Below are 16123 nucleotides of genomic sequence, written 5' to 3'. Positions count from 1 at the left end.
CCAGAGCGTGAAGAAAAGTAGGAAGCCTGGCCTGTGTTAGGTGGAGGAACAGCAATCCCGCTGTCTGAGTGTGGACAGGCAGGAGCAGGAAGGTTTCATCCTTGACTGTCACAAGGCAAGTTCCCTCCACCCTCCTCCAGCCACCAGGTTTGAGGAGCTATTTTTCAAAAATGAGTCATTACTAAATCACAGCCCTGACCTTTCAGATCCTCACCCACACAAGCTCTTCTGAGTCCCCAGGAAAACCCACATGAAGCATCTTCTCCACCTTCCCTAAGTCAGGATCCAGAAGTGATGCTTGAAGACCAGTTCAGTTGGGAAGAGAATCTGAAAGGTCCCAAATTCCCAACATGCTCAAACATATACAGGCCCTTCCCTCTCTCTGCCTGGGGAAAGACAGGGTTAAAAAACCAAAACAAAACACCTCACTTTGCCGAAGCTGTTTTCCTGAAATGAAGGAAAAAAATAAACAATGGTGCTGCCACGTTCAGCTGCATTTGTGCCATCTCCTCCCCTGAACCTGCGGGATTGCTCCAGCTCGGGGCACCTTCCCAGTGGCTTCTCTTGGGCTCCCTCCCACAACGGCAGAGGTGTTCCAGCAACAGGAAAGGTAAAAGGCTGAGGCAGTTTTTTTCCTGGAGAAAAATAATCCTGGCAAGATAATCACAACACACTCAGAGTGTGCCCCTCCACAACACACAGTGGCTTTGCCAATCCTCAAATCATTTCTGTACTTGTCAGAACTGTGGAAGCTGCTGCCAGAAGCCATTTTAGATCAAAACCAAGATCTGGGAGCACTGCATAAATGGATGCTTTTTTTTTTTTTTATTGTCAGGCCAGGCAGCACCACTCATACCTGGGCCTTCCTAGATTTAGTATTTGAGCATCATCAAACAGGGGGTAACAGATGCACCACTAAGATATTTCACAGGCACAACAGGTGCCCTCTTTTGTCTTTACTAGAAAAGGCATTTTGCATGACATAGGAAGACAATAAGTCTTTTAATAGCTATTACAAGAAGATTAAAAACAAAGTCACTTTGAGAATGAGCACAGGTACTCATGAACACTTTGGCCCACCTTCAGTATGATTTCAGATTTGGGGAACACAGCAGAGCTTTCCTACCCAAAGGCTAATCTCTCACACAGGGAACCCTACGAACCCTTCCAGTACTTCTGTTGTGGGCACCTCTTATGATGCTCAAATACATCATCTGGCTGCTCAGAGCCTCGCACATCACTACCACACCACTGAACCACACCTCCCTCTTTAATTAGTGACGCCCAGCTAAAGCAGCAATATTGAGAGGGATCTCATGGACCAGTACTCACTGGTTTGCTAATACTAAAGAACTGGCTCTGGAAATGATGCCCTCCAGACCCTCTGTAAAGACTGGTTTCACAAAGATACAAAACCCCCTTGATATTCTGCAAGACTGGACCCTAAAAACCAATTTCAGTTCACCTTCTTGCTCAGCTCTCTTGTTCTACAAAGGCTACCCCAGCTTACTAGGGAGGTTTACTCTTCGTGTGACAGAAAATACCTTTTCACTTGCCTTCAAGGAGGAGACTATTTCTCTTTTAGGCAAAAAACAGAAAATCCACCATCGTTGCACTAAAGCCCAGCATTATTGCACTATGAGTAACCTGTAACCTAGCATCTCATACAGCAGATGAGCAAGTTCTGTTTTGATGCAGAAGGGCTATTTGAAAAGGCAGAGGAAATCAATGGGTAGAAATTGGCATTTTTGTGGCCTTAGAAATTTAGAAGAGTCTGGGGAACAGACAAACTATTGACTTCCCTGCATCATCTCAACTGTACTTATTAAATAAGATCCCACATGTAGTATAAACTCTACCATATGCATGCAGAAGAAAAAAGATTTTCAGGGCCTTTTATAAATGAAACCTCCTTTGTGGCTAAAAAAATGTATCATGCTAAAACTAAAATATTACAGAGGCTGCAGCTGCACAAACAAGTAAATGTTGTTTACCAGCAAAGGTATTTACTTACTGACAGTCAAGAAATGTTGGCTTGTAATAAAATGGTGGCATTTTAGATTCATATTTTGCTTTTGCTACATTGTTTCCATTCGAGGCCATAAACTGTAAAAAAAGAAAAAACAGAAAAGATTAAAAAATCATAATGGTATTTTCCTTTGTCCTCTTTTGCTTCTACAGAGTAATAAAATTATTGGGATGGGGCCTCTGTTCAATTTCTGAGAGGTTTCCCCAGGAATGGGCACAGAAGGGATGCTGTAAAGATTGTGCCTGCAAACCAGGGCTCAGAAATTAATATTGATTATTATTGCCAGGGCTCGCCCAGCTTAATATGACACTGGGGACAAGTCCGTGTCCCAGTCCCAGGTGCACAATCCCCACAGGAGCAGAAGGCAGCACGTGCTGGCATTTCCCACTTGCAGGCATGGGAATGAGATGGCTCCCAGGGAATCTAGCACAGAAATTAGGTAACCAGAGGGCAAAACCTGACACTAACTTTAAGTCTCCACATGTGACAGCTCCAGCAAGGTAACAGTCTCCGACAATATGTTCTTTGCTTGTTCCAAAAGGATAATTTTATTTTTGCTAAGCCATGCCAGCAATCTCAGAATGGAGCTTGAAGTATTAAATATATAAATAAAAATTCTATCTGCCCTGACAGCCCTCCGCTCCTTCTGATCTTGTACACAAATGGTTAGTTGAGAACTCTGCAAACAAAACCACACATTTCCCAATTCAAATATTTTATTTAATGAAAGTCACTATATAAGTGTAAAAAAATCATTCTTTTCCAGGCAGCCATGCTAAATACATTTTGTCTTGTATCAAATGCCAAGCATACAAGCATAACAAGCAGCAAGCAGCTAAGCTTTTTCTTTTTTTTTTTCCCCTAAGCAATTTTTTTTCATTATTTTCATGTTTTTGAGCTTCTCAAGCTTACATATTCAATATAGTCTCAAAAACATCAGGGAATGGAAAACCCAAGCAACATAAAGGCTTATTTTTCTTATAAAACACATGATTCCATGAGCTGTGGCTTTCAGGAAAGCCTCAAATCTACAACCTACAAGATAAAGATCAATGACTGGTAGTGTTCTTCATGCCTTTAAAGACACCATTAGTCAAAGCAGAAAGGTTTCCAAGGTAGGCTTGCCTTTAGCAACATCACCCAAACCTACACAGGTGTGTGGCATAAATAGAGAGAATTTATACGATGAAGGTTCAGTTCTTCAACACATGAGTTTAAAAGTCTTCAAGCCTAAGTGGAACAAAGCCAGAAATAGGTAGGTTGGGCAGGGGTGGTGGACTAGAGGTCTAGTCTACTGCCTAGTCTTGGCTAGAGGTAACATAAAAAACAGAATAAGACAATTAATTTAAAATTAGTAATTTTTAAACCGCTCTATTTCACTGACATTTTTATAGGGGTGGAGGAAACCATCATAACCTCTTCATGAAACGGCTATTCCATTTTTCAGTCAGCATCACAGACCTCATTCCAACATTCAGGAATTATCTCGACATGTTTTCTGAAATTACGTTTGTGTGGCATCTTCAGAAAGGACTTGGGTTTACCGCTTTTCTGGTAAAACGCAGCAACCCAAACTCACTGGTACTCCAGGTCTCAGATGCACATACCTCCACTTGAGCATCGTCCCAGTCATCCAGACGGACTGACTTCACTTTGCTGACTTGGGGAATATTTCGATGGATTCCTGAACAATTCAAGCAGATGAAAATCCCTAGGCTATGGGAAGCCCAGTCCGGGTCTGAAAGCAAGAAGGAAAGAGAGAATTGCACTTGACTGGTCTGTTGGATTTGGCACAGGAGGAATGAGGGACGGGGCAGGACAGGGTATGGCAGGGGAGTTCAGGAGTCACCAGGTCCGAGTTCCCTGATTTTAAAGGCATCAAATAAATATACAAGCAAAACAGAGATATGTGCTAGTTTATATTGACAGCAATACATATTAAAATAACAATTAACAGATCTGTACTCTCAGGTGCAGCTGTTATTCACAAAAACCCCAATATACAGACAACTGCATATGCCCAAGACCTCCAAAACTCACTCCATGCTCACAGGAAGAAAAGAGGTGCATGTCCATCTTTCACCAGCAAATCCCACCCAAGCACTGAGTGGAACACAAATTGCACAATTAAAACAAACAGCTCAGGGAAACTGCTATGCTGCTCCCTTGCTTTGCGTTTTTTGTTTGTTTTTTTTTTTTTTCCCTTTCCCCACAGTGGAAGTGCTCCACAAAGAGACTTTCCTCCTACAGCTACAGCTGCCCAGCACCACAGGCCTCCATGCCAGGAGGTTTCCAGCCCTTGCCTTAATGGAAAAATGCTGCCAGTGGCAGCTTGTACTTTCTCTGAGCAAAACCACGCACTGTTTACAGCCCTGAGCTGACGTCTCACACAAAGCACTTTAAACACAAGTCCCTCGCCTCCAAATTCCTCCTTGGGAGAAGCATTGCCCGAAGCACGGGGAGACCGAGAGGAACCGGAGGAGGGCAGGGGCCGGGGGCAGGACACATCCACCAGTGTCCCTGGCGCTGCCTCGCAAATAAAGCCCATACAGGGATCTTTGTTTGAACTCTGACTAGCAAATGTCAGAGCCTGCTATTCCAGCTGCGCCCCAGCAGAAAGAGCTTCCTTGCAAGTCACCGGGTCAGCCACTAAATTCTTCCCCTCCTCCCAACGGAGGTCTCCTCGCCCCATGCTCCCCCAAACCCACGCGTGTGGGAGCCCCCCAGCCGCCCCATTGCATCGGGCTGTCGAGGGGTAAGGGCAGGTCTTCCTTTCTCACAAACTGTCGTCGTTTGTTTATTCCCCTTCAGTAATTACACTACACACTCACTCCTCACAGTGCAGCAATTATTTATAAAAAGCAAGGGAACGTGCTTTCTCCTTCTTATACATATTTAATGGTCTGGCCATGTCAGTGGAGCAGGGCAGGCTGGCATGGGGCAACACAGCTCCTCTGCACAGGTCTGCTACCAGCCCCTGCCCACGGGGATGGCCACCAGACTTCCCCAGCACACCCCAGGGAAGATAAAGTCCATTTCCCAGGGGGGGCCGTGTTCAGATATAAACCCAAGAGCTAAATAAGCAGCCTCATCGGACGCAGCAGGGTGCCCATCCAGGAGAGGAGAGCAAATTCCCAAGCTGTTACAAATCCCATCAGCTGCAGCTCCCTTGGCACAGGGCTGGGACCAGCAGCCACAAATAAAGGGTTTTTTTTTTCCTCTTTCACATGGTCTCCCATCCTCATGTGAGACGCCAACAACTGTAGCTCAGGCCTGGCAAATATAAAACCAGTCAAGTCAATCTAAGTGCACCACAGCAGCAACCAAATACTGCCCACATCCAGCCATGCCAGTGAGGACACGGGTGCTCTGCCCCCCGAGTCCCGATCCCCGCACCCTCAGCCCACTCCTCCCACAGGACCAGGTGACAGTTTCACACCACACCTGAGGGCAGACACTCCCACTTACTCCAACTGCAAAGGCTGCTGCCAGTTATTGGGTTACGGACTGGCAACAAGAATCAAGAGTTTTGCATGCACATGCACATTTCTGTACTTTAGCTCTTCATGTCATCCTCTCCCATCTTGAGATACGTGGCTGTAATCAAAGTCTGGGACCTACCAAACTTCCTACCACAAAAATAGTCCAAGGTGCAGAACTGTTGCCTCATGGTAGCCCAGGACCATGGGAACAAACGATGTGAGTCAGGCAAAGTGAAAGCATCAGGGTCTGCTGTGGAAGAAAACATCTCCAACTTCCACACAGCAGATCAGGCACAAGGAAGGGTGAGAGGATCCAGAGGACAGGGCAGGCACAGAGCAGCAGCAACAGTGAGGAAGAGGAAGCCATGGCAGCAGAGTCTGGATTAATAACCGTGCTTCAAGCCTTCTGATGTAACGATATCTGATCAAAACAGTGCCCGACTCAGGGAAGTGGGTATCAAAGCATGCGTCAGTCTCCACAGGTTTTATCAGGAGCCCCAACATTTGTTTTATGTTAACAAATTTATCTTAGGCATGCAGGTGGATTTCTATATATTGTCTGCAACTTCCTAGACTCAGGTTTCCAAAGTCCTCTCGCAGAAGTAACCCCTCCTCTGCCTGCACTGCTGTGCGCAACAGGACCAGGAGACATCACACCTTCCTCCAGCCAGGGATAAGGACACATTTAGGTGGAGGAACATTCTGCAAGAAGACCCTCAGGCTCAGACAGAAGACACTCCAGCTCTGGTGGACATTGACCCAACTCATGCCCAAGCCATTTCTTCTTGACGTGGGCAAACAGCACTCAAGCTACGGGTTTCAATTACAGCTGGGGCTTCAAATCATTGTCCTGACATGAACAGTATTTTCTTTAGACCAGCCTCTTAAACATGCATCCCCCCTGCTCCACATAATGTCAAGCAATGTCTAGTTAAGAAAACAAAGGCTGAGCTATATGCAGGAGCATACACAAATGGTTTCCAGAAGAAGATAGTACTTCAGAGGAGCAAAGATGACAGCATTAATGGTGACCCCACTCTTGGAGGGGATGACCTCAGCTTGTTCAATAAAAACACCCCTGCTAGTTATCTCCTCCTGATCACCTTCCTTTCAGTGCTTCCTCTCTTGCCTAGACTCAAGGTCTGTGTCTGTCCAACATCAACAACATCCCACACAGTAAACTTCAAGGAACACCATGACGGAGCTGCATGCTTCACTCAACTCACCAGGACCAATACCAGCAGTCTGCATTGCTGCCTTATATAATAGCAACTTACCCCTCATTGTTCTTCTAGTTTTAAAAATACCTATCTCTTAAATCAAAAAATCATGCAGCAAGGGGGAGATGTAAGAGTTGCAGATGCTCAGCTAGTTGTGTGCTGCTCTTCTGTGACAGCCGCAGCCCAGAAATACACAGATTTGGCAACTGTTTTCAGTGCCAAAGGGAACACCAGGCAGGAGGAGAGTTCAAATGCCTCAGGTGCTGAGTTAGCTCCATCCAAAAAACTGCTAAGTAGCAAAATACCTCAGGACCAACTGATCTACCAGGGAAATCTCTCTAAAATGTCACTGTTATAATAATTTATCAGAGATTTCCCATGCCTCTTGCTCTTCTGGCTGAAGACATCTGACTGAGAAAGCAAGCCAGACCAAGCCTTTCCTGGACTGTCGTTGAAAGCCAAAAGCAATTTCAAAGTGTCGTCTGAACAAGACAGAGTTATGGACCCACACAGGTCCCTGGGCTGGTGCCTCCCTGTGACCCCCCCATGCTGCCATTCTACCCACAGACAGGCTGGAGGATTCCCTGACTCCATCTTCTGAAGGGCTCTGCCAACACTGCTTCCCCGTCTCACCTGCTCCCTGCCCTTGTGACCATTTTTGAAAAAGCCTAGCTACGAGACCTCTACAGCCACACATCTTCTGCAGGAACTGGTGACAGATCCCCAGACAGATGGCTGCTGGCCAGGGTGAGCACCCACTTCTGTGGGGATGTTTTTCCAAAGCCCTTCACGAGGCTTGGGGCTGTCGGTGGCTACGGCGCTCCCCAGGCACATCACAGTCCCTCTCTCTTCATTTCTGCTCTCCAGCGTGAACAACATGAAAAATTGTCATCTCAGGAGCACAGTAGATAACGCCAGCAATCTCTGACCTTGGCATAATCACAGACTCCAACCCTTCAACTGACTGTGCCAATGCAGGCTTCAAGATAAGACATCTTATCAAGCACAGGAATAAATTCACATAAGCGTATTCATACAAGAAAAGTAAGTTTTGGGGCAGCACCATTAGTTTAGTGAAGCAGTGTCCCCAGGCTGTACGGCCAGTGGTGCGAATGCCTGCCCGCAGCGAGCTGAGGTCTCCGCAGCCAGCTGAAGTCCACCTTGCTGCTAAACACTTCAACTGCTGGAACACGTTCTCCATGCTGGACTTTACTGGGGAGTTCAGTAACTTTATTTAAGCCATTTTAGCTGGGCAGGGCACAAAAAAATGCACCAAAATGGTAATATATCATAATCTGGACATTTTGGTCACTGCCCAAAAAAGATGATTTTTTTTCTAAGTCTCCAGAGTTTCAAGCAAACAGCAGTGAAGCCTAATGAAAACTCTCTGGCACGCCCAAGTTCCACACAAATGACTTTATTCCATTATGTCCAGCCAAAAGGAATAACAACTAACAAGGAGCAAGGGGAATATTAAATCAAATAACAGTGTTTTAAGTGCAGAAAGTCTCTTATCCTGCAGCATCATTGCTTCAGAACAACCGATGCCAGCTCTAGAAGGCTTTCCCTGCCCAACATGGTAGAGATTTCTGGTCACTTACAAACAGATTATAATGCTTTCAAAATTAAAAAAAAAAAAACCCTTGATTCAACTTCATTTTAAAAATTGAACAACTAAACAAAGCTAAACTAAACGCATTGAAAGGGAATTGGGGTGGTATTCTCCTACCTCATTCATCTGAAAGGGAAGGCACAAACAGAGATTAGGGAAGCATCCAAAGCAAAACTAGAACACTTGGGCAACAGAGCTAAATTCAGAAATTAACCCAGCCCCTTTTGCCACCACAAGCCCCAGGAAAACCCAGCACACAGAACAACGAAGTCTGCAGCTTGAACACCCAACAGAGGGGAAAAACAAAGTCTGGATGCAGAAAAAAGCAACATAAGACACAAGACAATTTATACAAACCAAAAGGAGAGTGGAGAAGATTGAAGCGTCATGCCAGTGGAATTTAATTTTTTTAATAAATAATCAATATTTCCTGTATCCAGAATACAGAGTTCCAGTTTAAAAATCCCCAGATGCCACCAACCAAAGCTGTAGCAGGCTCAAAGCAGCCACAAAACAAGAGCAAAAACTTACTCGGATGCCCCTGCTCCACCTTTTGCCTTAAACTACAGTTACCACTATACAGAGCACAGTATATTGCTGACCAAGACAAATCCCTTGGAGAAGGCAGCCCGTGCACAGCTATACCCTGTTAACACATCCTCCAGCACACAAACAATGCCCTGACCCTTAATTAGCTGCCTGGCTGCATCCCCGCTACACCAGCTGGGTGGGAGCCTGTGTTTTGTTGGGATGGAGATTCAACAGATTTTTCTGATCTCTCTCCCCTGTTTGAGGTGATAAAGACTAATTAGAGGGGAGAGGAAGACCTCTCAAGGTAGGCAAAACCTTTTGTTACCCTGCACTAGAAAGGTAACTCATGCCCTGTGATACAGGATCTAATCACAGGGATTTCAGTGCAATCAACACTTTTCTGCTTGCCACTCAGCTGCTGCTGATTTCCTAAATGCCCCAGCCAGGAGAACCTCATATTCAGCACTGAAGTTCCGTTGCTATTTACTTTGGGAAAAGATTAGGAGATTAATAAACAGACCCTGGTCATGCGTGTTTAAAAATACAATAAAAGACGTTAAAACTGAAGCCAAAGAGCCTCCCACCAACACTCCTCTCTAAGTAGGAAAATTTTTCAGTGAAGGCACTAAACTTGCCAAGGTCTTTTTATTCAGCTGGCAGGTCTCAGCAGCCCCCTCTGCTTGCTGTCTGCAACCCAGGCACCAGGTCTGGGCAGAAAACACCGTCACATTAAACCTCCTTTGTTTCAAAAAAGTCCCTTTCCCTGCTGAAAGTGGCATCGAGCTAAACACAACTGCTACGGGATTTTATTTTTTTTTTTTTTTCTTTTTAACCTTCTTACCCCTCCGCTCTGCTTATGACCAGGGAGAAGGGCTGGCAAATTCCCAAGGAAAAAAAAAACAAAAAAACCCCACTGTTTAAGTGAGAGGACAATGAAGGTGCAGGAACAAGTTTCCACTTTTAGCTTGAAAATGAAAAGCCCGTTTCACGCCATTAGAGCAGCGAAGCTCTGGAACAGCTTTCCAGTAGGAGGTAGTGGGGGCAAGAGAGAGAACTAGCTGTGAGGCAGAGCCCCATCACTCCACGGAGGGGATGGGAGATGTCGCTGCAGATGACAGCATGAGGCAGGACCCGATGACTCAGTCAGTTGTCTTCCCGATCTGTGTTTTTAGGACCATCAGTTGGATAGGGGAAGGAGAGGGTTGAGATCAAATCCTTCCAGTGCCTTCTCACCCTGAGTAAATCAAGCAACCTCCAGCAGTCGTGTGTTCCCCTCTAATCACCACCTTCACTTCATGACATCAAGGGAATGGAAAAGCTTCACCTGCTTTAGAAATGAAAAGATGCTGGGCCTGCAGGAAAGGTGATTACAACCACCTCAGCCACACACCATCCACACTCAGGCTTTTATATATACTGTTACACCAAAATACCAGATCTGCTTGGCTTTGCAGCACCAAGCTTTGACACCAGACTCCCCTCCATCACGTGCCTTCTGCTCTTCCTCCACCCCTCATCCCCCCTGAGCCCCAGGCACTGAGGCTGATGTTACCCAGGATCCATGTCCCAGTAATCCATCCCAAATAAGAAAGATGAAGATGAAAATGATAAAAACAAGCCATGTAAACTGCTGCCAGAGGGTTTAAACTGCAGGATCCCTTTGATGGGATTTCCATTTCTGTCTTCAGAGCTTCCCTGTCCTCCTACAATGTAAATGATTCTCGCTCCATGGAAACACAAGCCTAAGTCATAGAAAAATGGAGTAAAGAGAGAAATACTCAAGGTCTTGTTATGCCCTGAGATAACCATCCGTCTCATGATGTGAGGAAAGATTGCCTGAGACAAAGAATCATTTAGGGGGAAAAAAAAAAATAAAAAGGCCGAACTGCCACATTAGTCTTGAAGAAAAAAAGATTATTCTAATACATGGAGAGCCATTATACACCAGCAATTCAGCAAGATTGTTCAGTTTGCACTTAAGACTGCATTTACCATGCTGTCTTCACTGGGAAAGCACATCTTTAAACCCACCAAAACAAACACACCGCAAACCAACATCCAGAACCCCGACTTCAATACAGAAGCATGTCATGACAGAGGACTTGATGCCCCAGATAACGACTTTATTACAGTGGCTCCCACCCCAGAATTCAGTCTCAGAAACATAGCTAACGCAATCTCATTATTCATTACAGATGGATGATATTTTTGCAACTGAAACATCTTTTATTCAAAAACAAACTTACATTGCAAATAAGGTTTTGCAATGATACAATTAATAAAAATCTAGCTAAAAACTTAAAAAAAAAAACAACCCACAACCAAAACTGCAAGTGAAAAATGTAACCTCTCAGGTTTTTTTCCACTCCAATTCTCAGTTTCTAGTTCAGCATCCTTTCTGCATTCCCAGCTGCTGTGGCCAGGGCCACTGTAAGCCTGTTCTCCCTACCTGAGACATGCCCTCAAAATCTGGGAGGAGTTTTAGGAAGCTCTCCTTTGCACCACAGATTTTTTTCTTCCAGAGACAGATCTGACCTCATCGCATTCAATACCACATCCCACCCGGCTACAAGTGTCCAGATCCTGTGCACAAACCTGGGGAACACACATCTTGAACAGAGCAGCCTTGCTTGCCGGACTTGGCCGCTTAAATAATCCTCAATCACGATTAAGTGGCACATTCTGGCGCAGACCCAGGCAATCAGCAAGTTTTGCCTAGATGCCCCCAAGGAGATGCAATGACCCTTCAGGGGATGAAGTTACTTACACAGCCGGGGAGAAAAAGCACTGCCTCCCTTGATGCTCCCTGTCCATCCCAAGCTTTGATTTTTTGCATGGTCACAGCTTAGCCTCAACAATGCCAAGCTGCGAGCTCTTCTGCATTATATACATGAGTATACAATACCTGGGACAAGCTCTTACTTCAGGGCTATGGCTACTGAGCCTCACCCAAATACCAAAACAGTAACAAAAGAAAATAACCTTTCTTGACAGCAGGAAGAAAAAAAAACTTTCACTGACTGGCTGATTTCTGAAACAAAAACTTCCAAGAGCAAAAGAAAACCCAGCTGTCTTCCAAACACAGAGATTTGTGAAGTGACTAATAGAGATTTTTCTCCTCTTTCTGACCCATCCTATTCTTTGTTATCAGTATCCCTGAGCTAAATGGCTACCTCTTATCGTGGATCTTGAGGATTTCAGGGAAAGGAACACACCCACCTGAGAAACAACAATAATTAATCAGGGATCCTGACCATTCTCTTACCCCCAGCTGTACCAGATCAGCACTATGATGATACATACATGTGGGAAAGCACAAGTATGCCCTGCTTTCCTCATCTTCTGTTCATTCCACACCCTCTCTCTTTTTTCAGTCTCACTTTTTTTTTTTTCCCCTCTGCTTTAGTACTTTTCCAGTGTCTAGCTGTCCACTCTGTTCCAGCTCTCACCTTTATCCTTCTGTGCATCCCACTCCTCAGCAAAGAACATACTTACACCTCATTCTGGAGGCTCGCTGGACACTTATCCCGCATTATCTCATACCCAGAAAGACCTGGTCTGCCACACTTGCCCAGGATGAATAACACAATTCAGCCTGAACATTTTAAATATTATCTACAGACATTAACTTATGTTAAGCAGCCCAGGGCATCTCAAGTTTATCATTACTCCCAGGCAGATGAGCACATTACATCACCGCGAGTAGCTCTCATTTACTAAAGCAACTGAAGCAAAGCGATCACTAAAGAAATTGGGTTGATGAACAGACATCCAGTCCCAAGGAAGTAATGCTGTGACAGTTCAGAAGAGAGGCCGAATGGTATTAATATAGCACATCTTGTGTTACAAAAGACACTGGCCCAAATTCTCCTCTCCAAGTTTCAGATTCACTAGGACATCTCTGCATGCAAATGTCACCACAGGCAAAATATGGTTTTGTTGTTTTATAAGCCCATTTGGAGCCTTTAAAAACAACCCTCTTTCCCTGCTGTGAGCTATTTTACTGACCTACAGCTTCATCTCCATCCTGCTGATGCTGGGAAACTTCCCATTTTGCGGAGGGGGTTTATATTACACACAGGGCAAGGGAGAATTACCCCATTGATCTGAATGGCACAGGCTTGTAAAGTCTTCTCTGGGAAGGAATAATTTAGGCAGACACCTATTTGGTAAGCCCAAGCTGTGCTCAGCAAGATACCTCAAGGGTGGGCTGGTACAGTTAGACAGCAACCCCAGGCAGCAGATGGGTGGGAGCAGGCAGAGCAGCACAGCGCTGCAAAGCAGTTCACACTATGCAGAAAGTTCTTTGTCCTTTCCAGCCGGGTACCGGGGGACACAGAGCATGTGAAAGTGAGCTGCAGTGTCCTGAGATGTAGACTGGGGACATAAAACCATTGGTGATGGTATGAGCTGGATGGGGGTATCCAATAGATCTTGAAATCCTAAATAAATCAATAGCCAGAAAAATAAGGTTCAGCTGAAGCGCTGGGTTTTCTTTAACCTATAGAATGACAGGCTGAAAAGGACATCCTTTCTCTACATCGCTTCAGAGCCATCCTGCCCAAGCTAATACAAATTTAGGTGTTTCTGTAGGGTTGTTTTTGTTTGTTTGGGGTTTTTTTTTAAAAAAGGAAAGTTACTTGCTATGTAATTTTCTAAGATTCTTCTCAAAGGCAGGTGCCACCATACCACGCAGACCCTGCTCAGCAAGAGCAAAGGCTTTCCCACGCTCACACCCCGACCCCAACAATTCACCCTCCAACGGGCCGGGAAGATGCTCCTCGCTCAGATCTTCTCCCCTCCGGAGATCACGGACATCTCGGCCCCGTCCTCTGCGCCGCGTTAAGCAGCGCGCAAGGCAGGCGCCCATCGACGGCACCGCTGGCCAAAGGTTGGTGGGCAGGATGCCCAGGGCAGTGCCTCTGGTTCCCCCGCTGTTTGCTCACTGACAGGGCGGGGGCAGCCACAAAAGCCAGGCTGTTCGCGAGGGGACACGGAGGACCAGCCGCCCCGGGCACCCCCCATGGCAGAGCCCCCAGCCGCCCGGTTAACGACACCGGGGCTGCACTGCAGACGGCGGGGACCTGCCGGGGATGACATCAGCGCTGCCACGGCCGGGCGAGGGGCCGGGCCGGGAGGGAGGGAGGGAGGCGGCGGGGTTGGCGGGGGGGGGCGAGACCTCAGCCGGGGCTGCTCGGCGGGTACCGCGGCAGCGCATCCCCATCCCTCCACCCTGCCCCGGAGCATCCCCGCTGCATCCCCCCCGGCGGTATGGGGGTGGCATCACCCCTCGGCAGGGCGCGGGGAGGGCCGACACCCCTACCACCCCCCGCCGCTCCGCCGTGCGGACAGGTGCGGCCGCCGCCCGCGCCCCCCGCCTCGCCCTGCCCTTACCCGGGGCGGCGCAGTCGGCGCACGCCGCGTTGCCCGGCCGCTGGAGCAGCTCCACCAGCGCTTTCCTGCTCCTCTCCTTCGCCATGGGGGCGGCGGGCGGTGCGGGGCGGTGCGGGGCTCCGCTCGGCTCCGCTGCGGCTACGCGAGGCTCATGGCGCGGGGCGGGGGGCGCTGGCGAGGCGGGCGGCGCGCCCGGGCTGCTCCATGCGGCCCCGCTCGCCCCGCGCAAGGTGAACGCCTCCGGGGGAGGGGGACGCGGGGGGACGAGCCGGGGCGGCTTCTCGCCCTGCACCCCTCCTCGCCCCGCCGCTGCCGGAGCCGGAGCCGCCCGCCCGGGCACGGCGCCGGTTCCGCCTTCCGCCGGGCCCCGGGGGCTGGCGGCTCCCTGCGCCGCTCGCCCGCGACCTCCAGCGGCCGCTCGTCGCCGGGGCCGTCCGTCCCCGGGGCGGGGGGGGGGGGTCCCCGACCGTCAGGACATCCCAGCACTGCCCACCGCCCAGCGGTCCCTTCCCGGGTTTGATCGGGGGGGACCGTGACGCGCCCCGGCCCCTGCGCGGGGAGGGGATGCTCTCGCCCCACGGGCTTGGCAGCGGGGAGGGGGGGGCCGGGGGTCTTCGCCTCGGGAAGGTTGTGGTTCACAGCACCCCAGCTTCTCTGGGTGGGGCCTCACCGCTCGAGCAGCTTGGCAGGTTCATAAGCAATGCTTTTGGGGCGCCTCTTCAACGTTAGCATCTTTTGGGGTACCGGTAAATGTTTAACTGGTACCCACGTGCGCTCCAAAACGCTCCTCCTTCACCGCTCTCCTTCCAGGCACACACCACCACTGCCTTCCATGTCTGCATCTTGGCAGGACAGTCCTCCGAGGGATCTTCCCACCCCTCCACGATGCCAAGGGAGTATCAGGGGAGAAAACACCCCTGGGGCAGGGTCACAGCTTCGCCCTGGCATCACAGCTGTGTTGCTGGGACCAAGGGCTGCAGCCACTCCTGCATCTTGTGTCACCGATGGGACAAGGCTCCTGCCCTTGTTTTACCAGCTAAGGACTAAAGGGTGACTCAGGGGTGTGATGTGAGAAGCCTCTGGCCAAGGAGGGGTTCAGAGCTGTGCCTCGCAGGCTGCTGCCCTAACCCAGGCTGAAACCTTCCTCTCAGGTGTGGGTGACGTGCATCTGCGACGCTGATATGGCCTATTTGTGGTTCACCCAGCTCTGCTTTTAGAAACGTTTTTGGTTTTGCAAAGCAATCCCCCCATTCAACTCATCCATCTCTGCTTCCTCCAACAAAGCAGAGCACCCTCCTGCAACGCTCAGCTCCTGCCATTCATGCTCCTCGCGAGGTTCAGGGCGTGCACAAGCATCTGCAGGACAAGGGTGCCAGTAGCTCCTGGAAAACTTCCACAACCAGATCACCATCTTGGTCCTGCAAACGTACACAGATGGGAGCAGGTTTCAGGGAATGCTTTGTAGGAGAAAATAGGATATACCCTTAAATACGGGCAGAATCACAGCTGGGTACATTCACAATGCCCCCCCAGCCTGGAATACATTTTCCTAAATGACCTTTGTATTTGTGCTCTCAGATAAGCGACTGTAACCAAGTTGATTTTTGACTGTTTTATACTGATGTCAGACTGTTCCTTGCTGACTCTACGCAGTGTTACACATTGTGCTGGGGTTTGCTGGTTTTACACATGTAGGCTGGTGATGTCTGGAAACTCATTCCCACACTAACCAAAGGCGTAATCCCACACACGGGCTTTTTGTGGAGAAGTTGAGCTGCTGCATCCAGACCCTCACCACCTTCAACCCCCGAGTCACTGACACTAACCTGGAGCAGAGCACTGACTTCTAACATTC

General features: G+C 48.3%; 1 protein-coding gene across 2 annotated transcripts in view; it reads right to left on the bottom strand.

Moving 5' to 3' along the window:
• The window catches only part of ADAP1 (ArfGAP with dual PH domains 1), a 62532-nt gene extending 47900 nt beyond the window's left edge, over window positions 1-14632 (bottom strand). The window contains exons 1-3 of one of the 2 annotated variants that reach the window (XM_074919024.1): window positions 14269-14632; window positions 3637-3767; window positions 2015-2106 (exon numbers count right to left, since the gene is read on the bottom strand). In XM_074919024.1, coding sequence (XP_074775125.1) covers window positions 2015-2106; window positions 3637-3767; window positions 14269-14353 — 308 coding nt within the window. In that variant the 5' untranslated portion in view covers window positions 14354-14632. Of the gene's footprint in view, window positions 1-2014; window positions 2107-3636; window positions 3768-10107; window positions 10213-14268 lie in introns of those variants that run through there. The other variant, XM_074919025.1, reaches the window with a different exon arrangement.
• Between the last annotated feature and the right edge of the window lie 1491 nt (window positions 14633-16123).

Source organism: Athene noctua, chromosome 15, assembly GCF_965140245.1.
Source record: "Athene noctua chromosome 15, bAthNoc1.hap1.1, whole genome shotgun sequence".
NCBI lineage: Eukaryota > Metazoa > Chordata > Aves > Strigiformes > Strigidae > Athene > Athene noctua.
Note: the sequence above shows the minus strand (reverse complement) of the source record. Positions and strands in the feature narration are given on the sequence as shown.